Genomic DNA, 10,685 nt, shown 5'->3' on the forward strand with positions numbered 1-10,685 from the left:
GGGCCGAGGTGAATCAGGCCAGGCGGGCTCCCAAGGGCCGCCGTCCTCCCTAATGTCCATGTACTTCACCGCCACGGTGGCTGACACTTCGCGCATGACGCCTCCCCAATATCAAGTCCATCTTGCCGGCATTGAGTATCTGGCAAATCAACTTGGTATTCCGCCTCCACCTAGCTTGAGGGCACCGCCACCGCCTTCGGGGGATGATTCGCCGGCGGAGTAGTTTTTATAATTTAAGGGTGCAATTTTTAATTTTTAGTATTTTAAATTATGTATTTTTTTAGGATTTTAAATTGTAATTTTCTTTTATTTAATGAAGTGTGTTTTTATTAATTGAATTTGTTGGAAATAAAAATAAAAAATGAAATTGAATGAATAGTTAAGAGATGAAATGGTTAAGAGATGGAGGGATGCAGATGCTTTGTCTTAGTTAAGAGATAAGGTAAAAAGTGTAGTGTGGCCATGAATAATGAAGGGATGAGACGGTTAATAGACGAAATTGAGATATGGACGTGGATGGCCTAATGACTCTGTTCTAGCTAAGTCAAATAGCCTGATTACTATTTGCGATTATAACATGTTGATCTTAGCTCTCAATCTTTTAGATTTGTTTAAGCTAACTCATTGATGCATCAATTTATTCACCATATTGATTCGTAAAGCATAATTTTGTGATTTTTGTGATCGTTGTGATCTGTAGATCTTAGTTATGTGATCTATAAATTGTTTTCATACAAATAGTTAATTTTGCTTTTAAAAGATGGAATAGTACTTTATTTATATCATCTATTGCTATTGCTATACGAAGTAGTAGTTATTTTAACGCAATAAATTTAAATAAATGGAGGATTTTGATAAAACCAAGAGATAGAAGCAACGATGTTCAATTATATCTTCAGTGAACGATCCATTTGCATTTACAATCAATAAAAAAAAATTAATAATACTAAAATTTGATCGTCTCTCTCCCTTTCCCTCTCTTCCTCGTTTCCACCACCAACACCATTCTCTCTCTCTCTCTCCACATGTAGATACATTTTTTTACAGTAATTATCATCCTAGGATTGTCATCCTATCCCGGGATAAGGAATAACCATTCACCATTTTCGGCACAAGAAAGTGACGTCGCATCGGACGGCGGCGGATCTGATTCAATTCAGAAATTAAAGAAAAATGAGTTCGGATCTGGTGGCTCCGACCGCCCATGGGAATCTGGATGAACAGATTGCACAGCTTATGCAGTGCAAACCCTTGTCTGAGCCCGAGGTTTTTTTTTTCTTTTCCGTTTCATTTCGTTTGGTATTTATCGGTGACCTAAACATATAGATCTGCTAGATTCTATAAATTATCGCTTTTGATTTTCATATGCATGTGGTACTTCCTTTTGTGATTAATTATTTGCCACAGCTATGCCATATTGCCATTCTTAGATGTATTTTTTTCAAAATCTTTTTTCTTGGTTGGATTTGATTATTGATAGATAGTTCTGTTGCGCCATTTTTAAGGAAATCTTGGAAATGACTAAATTTAGAAGCTTGGGACATGAAGGCAGTTCAATTTCATTATAATTGGGTGTCAAATTGGATGTTCTCTCGTTTATTATTAGGACGCAGTTAATGTTAACGGGGATAGAGAGTGAGATTTGGCATACTATACTCGAATTTGGTACAGATCACTGGTGGATGAGGGATAGAAACCCTAATTAGAAATTCAGTGAGAGAAAGAGAAAGAGAAAGAGTATGGGGGAAATAGATGCTCTCGAGTAAGAGTGTGTATGTATAGGCATTTAATTCTGCTTGGTAGTTTTGGTGTATCAGTTAAAACAAATCCTGAACCATGCTACTCATGCACTATGTTATATTTGCATAGATCCTGAGTCGGCCTCAGCATATAATCATGTAATATGAAAAAAATAGTGGGTAAAATCAGCTATCAGAGTGGCAGCTATGAGGCGCAATGCAATCAATGTGTCAAAAGCACGTCCGGGGAGCGAGATGCACTAGGCTAGACAGTTATCGCCCCAAGGTGGCTGAGGCGAGCTATATTCAGGGGTGTGCCTGTGGTGACTGGTCTTGTTCTGAGCAGCACTTCCACAAATGACGCCATCTCGATTCAGATTTTTAGGGAAAGGTCTGAAAATTGAATACTCTCCCCTTGAGTTTATTGAGAGAGAGAATCTCTGGAAGAGAAATTTCTAGGGACGCACAGAGCAAGGCCCGAGTCGCCCCAAGGTGGCTGGTGCGATGGTGACGAGGCAAGCCCTAAACCAAAATCTGCTCGCCCCACATCCCTTCTTCTCCACATCTCGCCCCACATCCCTTCTTCTGCACATTGCCGACTTCCCTTATTTTAATTTGCTCGCCGCAGCAGTTAGGGTTAGCTGCTAAGGAGGGCAAATTATTTTACCTAAATATGCTATTTATACTTGAAATTGAAACCTTTTTCACTAATTGGTGTACAAGTGTAGGTCTTTTAGATGCATTTATTACTTTTAAATGCATTTATTACAGTTCGTGTAAGTCTCTTGTTAATTGGAGAATTTGGAGTATGACTACCCTAAGTTGTTATTACCCAATTGCCCCGTGCCCCAGGTTTTTACCTAATTGCCCCGGTGTGCCCCGTGCTCCTAATAGCACTTTGTTTTGAAAATACATAGGAAATTAAATGAGAACGTGGTGTATGACGAAAAATTAGTATTAGTATTATTAAAGAAATCCTATAATTCTTCTTTTCTTTTTCTCCCGTTTTCCTTTTTCTTCTTTTGTAAATTTAGATTTTCCTCTTATTAGTAATTGTTCGATTTTGATTAGTGTTTATTGATTACACATTTATAAATAACCAATTACGAAATTATACTCATATTTGTCGGTTAATAAATCAAATTCATATTTGCTTCAAACTATTGTGTCTGTGCGCATTTTACCTAATTGCCCTAGTACCGGCCCCAATGTAACATTTACTGTCAGAAATCAAGTTACATATAGTTTGTACTTTGTAGTACGATGGTTGAATGTATTACCAGACACCTAATGGACCAAAATATTAAGTTTGACATTTAATTTCATAATTTTTGGGAGCTCGTAAGAAATACCTAAAATTGAGTAGACTTGGTGTTGTATTTGGTTTAGGAGTGACTTCCCCATGTGATTCTACTTATTATAAAACGTGAAGAGAATTTAATAAATGGAACTACTTAACAAATCTTTTACAATGTAGTTTATTTGGTTCAGTTCAGTTGCTAGACCAAAAATAATTCAATTCTTGGTTTTCAAATTGAAATGATACAGAGTCTGTGGAAATTACTGAATTAACTAACTCGCATTCGTGTTCAGCTTTATTTTCCCTCTTCTTGCCGAGCTCCTGATTGATTTGTGTTTCCCTTTTCTGCACCTCTCTTTCATCTGTGTTCCTTTCTTAATTTTTGACTTTTGCCTCATTTTCCCACTTTTTATTTGCCCTGCTTTTTTACAGATTTTCTGAACTCTCTTGATTTTGTTATTTGTTCATGTCTCTAAATCTCATTTGCACAACAGAAATGCCATTTTTGTCATCTTCTTGTTTTGCCAATTTTAAAACACATTTTTGTCATCTTCTTTGTTTTGAAAATGCAGGTTAGAACATTATGTGAGAAGGCTAAGGAGATACTCATGCAGGAAAGCAATGTCCAGGTGTGTATTCTAGAATAGTTTGATTTGGTTTCTGTGCAACCTTGGCTTTAACTCAACATTTAAATGCAATTTTATCACATTACATGCACAATCAAATGTATGGAAATAATGTTTTTGACTAATTTGTTTGTGTTGAATTATGATGTCTTCTTTCCCCTGGAAGCATACCCTATTTGAGTATTCTGGACATCTTTGCTTAGATTTGATTGACTTGCTGATATGCGTATCTCATGGATAAACTGGAGGAAAATGTAGTATTATGTCAATAATCGTGGGGTTAGATTATGCTGTAGTATATTTATTTGGAAAATTTTATACTTAGACCTTTGATATTTTACTTCATAGCTCCTCTGGAGAAAGTTTCATGTTAATCAGTTTTAGTTACAATGATCTTGGAAATCATGAATCTTGGCTCTAAATTAAAAAAAATTGAAGTAATTTCTACTAACCTTTACTTTCATGCGTGTCCAATGTGATTCAGTCATGCTCTCTAGACTGTCTTGCCTAAATCTGAGTTTTATATGTAATCTATCAGTTTCCCCTGACAAAATTATCAATTATTGGTGGCACGGATGGATTTTACTGTGGGGCCCTAGGTCTATATTTATCTCTTTTCTACTGGATGCAGCCTGTAAAGAGTCCTGTGACAATTTGTGGTGATATTCATGGACAATTTCACGACCTTGCTGAACTATTCCGCATTGGAGGGAAGGTACTTATTGCCTACAACGTTCATCTGCTTGGATTTGTTTTTTGTTGTGAACTAGGATTAGTGAATCCGTGGAAGTTATTGTAGGATTCTGCTCTAAGGATAAGCTGTTTGATCATATATTAATTGCTTGAAATTAAATATACACTTTTTTTGTCATTAGTAGGTTTCTATTTGATACTTGTGTGCCTATCTAATCTTATAACTTTGGAAAAACAAAGAGTTTGGCCTGCATGTTTTCTCTCTTTCTGGGTATCTGGAAGCCAATTGTTAAGATTCATAAAGTATTTCTTTCAAGCTCATCTGACCACAATGCTGAAATTGATCTCAATACGTTTATGATTTTAGTTTCTGTGTTCCTCATGCTATCCTGTTCTTTATTGGCAGTGTCCGGACACAAACTATCTATTCATGGGAGATTATGTCGATCGTGGTTACTATTCAGTTGAAACAGTTACTGTAAGTTAAATTAAAACCTTGCCTTGCCTTTCTGGCATTATTGATGTTTGCTTTTGATATTAAGGCTATGATAATATGATGAATGAATGCTTTATAGCTCATACCTCTCTGTTATTTGTATTGTGATTGTGATTATGATTTTATTTTCTTTGTATATCATTTTATGAGTTCATCAATTTTGTGATAATACTTCAAAAAAAAGATAATGTTAGCATGGCTAGCTGCCTCGCTTTATTTTTTCAAAAATCTTTTAGCGAGAGAAGCTTAACAAATTGTTTCCTGCAGCTACTAGTGGCATTGAAAGTACGCTATCCTCAACGTATCACAATTCTTAGAGGAAATCATGAAAGTAGACAGGTATTGAGTTCACTCCTAGTTTCCTTGTTATTCTTGATACAGCAATATTCCATCTTTTCTTGTTTCCAGATCTTTTAGTTTTTATGTTACTGTAATTTACACCTTTTCTGCCATAATCTAACACTATTTTTCATTTACTTGCCTGCAGATCACCCAAGTCTATGGTTTTTATGATGAATGTCTGAGGAAGTGAGTTTCTATTATACTATCCGTGCTATCTATTCTCAGCTAGCTCTAGGATTTCATTTTGTGTGTACTCACATTTTTATTTCCCCGAATCTTTTAAAAATGTCATGCAAAATAACGAGACACACTTATGAAATAGAATTTGGCTAATTGAATAAAATAAGGCAACATAGACATTTCTATTTCTTAAGAGAGTGCAGATGTAGAAATTTCTTATTCACGTATAATAGATGTATGCTCCTATTATGAAAGAATACTATCAGATGATTGTGTATATTAAATCTTAAGTTTTTCATACGACTATAAAGGAATGTTATGTCAGTGATGGAGGAGCGAATAATGTCGATAGTTGGAAACAAACCAAACACAATGACCTCTATTCCAAATACAATTGTTGAGTGCTGTTCATAATTGTTTCCATTTCCATAGTGTGTAAAATATTAGTATGATTTTCCCCAAAATATGTTTTTTGATACTTTAGTGAGATTATTTGTGATGATTATATGCTCGCATTAATTTGAAAATTCCTGAATACTGTCATGAATTGTCTATCTGATATATAGTGTTATACTATTTCAGTCATGTGTTTTTGGATATATTTTGAAAACACCATCTAGTTTTTCATTTGTTTTCTATTCATTCGGTAAATGTAGGTATGGGAGTGCCAATGTTTGGAAGACATTCACTGACCTATTTGATTATTTTCCTTTGACTGCATTGGTTAGTAAGCTTTTTCCTTATTATGGTTCAGTGCATTTGGGGTTGGTCACATGTTTGAATAAAATAATTCTTTCTGCTTTATAGTTTGACCTTGGTGGAGGTGAACTGCAATTTTATTTTGTGTTGATAAATATAAAATCATGAGCAGCCTGGTAAATGAAAGACCAAATTGTATGTGACAAATAAATGTGAAGTTTACTCGCAAAAATAATAATCCTATACGCATATACTAGTTTTGTTTTGAAGGTTCAGAACTTTTAAGTGATCCTGGCCCTAATCTTGTGAATAGGTCGAATCAGAAATCTTCTGTCTGCATGGTGGATTATCCCCATCCATAGAAACCCTTGATAACATTAGGAACTTCGATCGTGTTCAAGAAGTTCCACATGAAGGTCCCATGTGTGATCTGTTGTGGTCTGATCCCGACGATCGATGTGGTTGGGGCATATCCCCACGTGGTGCTGGATATACTTTTGGCCAGGTACTCTCATCTACTGATCAAGGATTTGTTTCTGATTTTTCCTTTCAGCCTAGTTTATTAGCTTTTTCCACAGGACATTTCGGAGCAATTCAACCACACCAACAGTTTGAAGCTAATTGCTAGAGCTCATCAGCTGGTCATGGAGGGATATAACTGGGCACATGTAGGACTGCAATTTTACAAGCATTAGACATTTTATTTTCTATCACTATTAGTAAAGACTGGTTTTCTTAGATGACGTGGACCTGTATTGCAGGAACAAAAAGTCGTCACTATTTTCAGCGCACCTAATTACTGCTACCGCTGTGGAAATATGGCATCCATCTTGGAAGTTGACGATCACAGAGATCATACATTTATCCAGGTTCTACCCTTGTATAATCTTGTGTTTTCCTTTCATATTGATATCCGTAATTTCTTGTAATCGCCTCTGTTGTACCTTGTGATCACGTACTTGCAGTTTGAGCCAGCTCCAAGGAGAGGAGAACCCGACGTGACCAGGAGAACGCCTGATTATTTCTTGTAGAGCTGACTGTTGCCGCATCTTGGGGCGATTTGTTGAGATCCGAGTTTCAAAGAGGCTTGATAGTGCATAAGGTTGTTTAGGGTCCCCTAGTTGGGTTAGCGATTATGTTTCTGTTTGTTGTCTTCTGCAATTTTTCCTTTTCAAATCTTCTGTTTTTTTCTTTCTTTCTTTTGATGATCATATTTTGTACTCCTACTTTGTTTTCCTTTTCATTCCCCTTAATCGTTGCTCTCATTTGGTGGTGACATTCACATACTTGCCGTAATTTGCTACTTGGGAATTGATTTGTTACGATATTAAATATAGATTATTTCTCTTGTCAGTGGAAAAAAACCACTTTTCTAACTATAACTATAGCAGCTACTTATCGTATATATTGACCAAATATAAAATTGAGTGTTTGAAGGATAAGATAGTCAAATAAAACTTAAAATTAATTAATCCATCAAATTAAATAACGATTTGATTTGAAATTTTAGCTAATCGATTATGTCAATCAATAAAGTGAGCGCTTTGGGTACTCGACTAGTTATCTCTTGAATAGGATCATCTGATCTATAAAATTATAAACTTGATATATCTTCTATTGCTTTACTATAAATTAACTCGATCTCCCTGCAACTATTAATCGAAAATTGAATTATATTAAGCTCTTTTTGACTTAAAGTCTTATCTATTTTTTGTGAAAATAATACGTAGAGTAATAAATGAGGAAAAAATAGACAAAGTTCATATGTATAAATTAAGAAAACGCTTTTTGTTATTTATAAATAACAAAAATCGAGCTAATTTCTCGGAGCATTAGCAATGGGGCGCCCTAAGGCGCGCCCTATGGCGCGCCACGTCAGCAGTTTTATCCTCCTACCTCCCCACCAGCAGTGGGGCGCCCTAAGGTGCGCCCTATGGCGCACCACATCATCATTTTATTGTTTTGTTTAATTAATTTAACTGTTTTCAAATAACAAGTAACGAGTAAATAAAAAACGGTCTAAATAACAAACGACGAAGTTTTAATAAAAAAAAGTTACATAATTGAACTAATAAAAAAAAAACTAAGTAGGACCAAATCCCAACTTCCGACGCAGCTCATCGAGTAACGCCCGGAGATATTCGGCTTCGTCGGGGTCGGTACACTTCTTGAGGGCCCTGTGCGTCTGCAACATCGTCCTTGCCATCGACGCTGTTGCCAACGACTCAAACGCGGTGGCCGTCTGGGTCGGGAGCTCTATCGGGACTAGAGCTTGGGTTGCAGCGGTCGACGATGAGGTCGCGGTCGCCTTCCCCTAGGCCTTCGCAGCCTTGACGCCGGGAGGACGCCGGAAGGACACCGGTGTGCCGGAACTCCCTTCATCCACGTACGTCCGGTTGAGGTCAACCGGGTGGTTGCCGCTGCCGCTGCTCGTGTAATCACCAGCTTCAGTGGTCTTCGTCCTCTTCGGCGCACCAGTGTGCAGAATTCCACCTTGGAACTTCTGCTTGTCCCTCAAGAGCGCCCAGATGGCCTCGTGCTTGAAGTCGCCGTACATCGATCGGTACGACAACAGCGCTTTAGCGCGCACGTCGCTCGCGCTCTCGCCGCTCCCCTGTGACCGCGTGAACTTCTCGAACTCCGCCGCGTACAAGTTCACTTGCTTCTTGACTTGATCCCAGTGCTTGCGGAGTTGCTCACGCTTGCGCTTGTACGCGGTCGACGGCTTCACCGAATTGTAGAGGTCCGCGATGCGTTCCCAGTACGCGATCTGTTGCTGGTTGTTCGCGAATATCGGATCTTCCGATATATCTACCCAACACCGGGCCAAGGTGAGAGTTTCGTCGTCGTTGTAGTTCGTACGGCCGGGGGCGTACTCATCGCAATCACCGGGAGGCGGCAACTTCTGCGCCCGCTGCCGGTTCCGCTTCTTTCTGGCTGGGGCGGAAGCGGTCGCGGCGGGGTCGGGATCGGCCGCTGCGGTTGGGCGGTGCGGAGACAGCTCCATGTCAGACAACCCATACGATTCCGTACTGAAATCGAGATCGTAATGGGCGTTGGTGTCGAACGAACGATAATCGCCGGGTTCTGAACCCGGCCAATGCGCCCCTGCGCTAAACGTAGGACTATTGGGGCTTGAATCCATTTCGTAGTAATTATGTAAACGTAAGTTTCGAAAATGAAATCGAGTGAAATGAAATGTTACAAATGAACGGTATTTATAAAAAAAACGAAACCGCGTGCCATCGTCCGCGGTTGATCGTCCGTGACCTCCACAATGGCGCGGACGATGGCCATCGTCCGCGCTATCCTCCGCGACCGAAGTATAGGGCGCGACTATCGTCCGCGCCCTATGGCGCGCACCCGCAATGGGTGCGGACGATGGATGGCCCGGACGATGCGCACCATCGGGCGTGCCATCGTCCGCCCATTGCGGATGCCCTCATTAATCTCTCATTAATCCATAGTACTAGTATATATTCAAATAACAAAAAGCGTTATATTAATATATTTAAAAAAAGAGAGCTAATTTCATAGGACGGGGTTCGTATGCTAAAATATTTACACAAGTTAAAATTAATTGAAAATTGCAACTTGTAAGGGATATAATCAAGTTCACGTTTCGCTTATTTTCCAACTATCGATTTGGAATTTTGGAGGCAACTCCTATAAATTAGGTGCATATCAACAGGGATATTTTAGCAATAGTAGTAGAAATGATTATTGGCAAAACATTATTCATTTAAATATATATGTAAAGTGTTAACATGATAGATTACATTATACATATATCACTTGTATATCAATAAAATAAAATGAAAAGTTGAATCACCATATATAGTAGCAGGAGATATATTCTCTTACAATAAATCGTGACAAAGCTCCTAGATAATGAATATAAGTATATATGTAGATAGAGAAAGAGAGAGAATAATGATGGTATAGAGGTTTTGTTTTCAGTTATGGTTGATGAGTTTTAATGAAAGTGCAGATTTCCTCCATGACCTAATTATATAGGAATCCTGCTTTACCTTGATGAAATGCCTCAGAAGTTGAGCATAATTTCTCCCCATCGATTTTTTCGATCTCAACCGTTCATCTCCATCTTCATCAGGTGGCCTAACCACCACCACCACCTTCTTCTCCTCCTCCTCCTCCTCCTCCTCCTCCTCCTCCTCCTCTTCCTCTCTAAAGTGCTGTGCCAGCGAACATCTTCCTTCCATGAACTGTTTCAAGCTTTTCTGATTCTCACTCTTCCCTCTCTCCTCATAGTCATGGCTTTTCTTCTGCTCCATGTTGACACTCTGAGCCTTCCTTGTTCTTCTTGACATGGAGATGTTGTGATGAGGTTTTCGTGATTCCATCGTTTCTCCCATTTGCTGGAGAAGAATTAAATTATTTCTCAGTTTAAATGGTGGTTTCATTTAGGTTAATGTTGATTGAGGTAGGGATTTAATTAGTGGAGATTTTGGTTCTAAATTGAGAGGTGAAATGTCATTATGTTATTGTTGGTATATTCCAATCTGTTGAGACCAAAGTTGATAAGCTAAACCCTTCAAGATAGTAGTAGTATGTTTGGGTATTACAATGCATGTATTTCTTCAAGGTTT

At 38.3% G+C, this 10,685-nt stretch overlaps 1 protein-coding gene across 1 annotated transcript; it reads left to right on the top strand.

Moving 5' to 3' along the window:
• The first annotated feature begins 898 nt into the window (after nucleotides 1-898).
• LOC121765825 (serine/threonine-protein phosphatase PP2A-2 catalytic subunit-like) lies at nucleotides 899-7,357 on the top strand. Its single transcript, XM_042162076.1, has 11 exons — nucleotides 899-1,266; nucleotides 3,612-3,668; nucleotides 4,297-4,380; nucleotides 4,765-4,836; nucleotides 5,122-5,193; nucleotides 5,342-5,382; nucleotides 6,033-6,099; nucleotides 6,389-6,580; nucleotides 6,654-6,743; nucleotides 6,837-6,944; nucleotides 7,041-7,357. Exons 1-11 carry the CDS (start codon nucleotides 1,174-1,176, stop codon nucleotides 7,104-7,106), a joined length of 942 nt encoding a protein of 313 aa, XP_042018010.1. The 5' UTR covers nucleotides 899-1,173; the 3' UTR covers nucleotides 7,107-7,357.
• The last annotated feature ends 3,328 nt before the right edge of the window (nucleotides 7,358-10,685 follow it).

Source organism: Salvia splendens, chromosome 14 (genome assembly GCF_004379255.2).
Source record: "Salvia splendens isolate huo1 chromosome 14, SspV2, whole genome shotgun sequence".
NCBI lineage: Eukaryota > Viridiplantae > Streptophyta > Magnoliopsida > Lamiales > Lamiaceae > Salvia > Salvia splendens.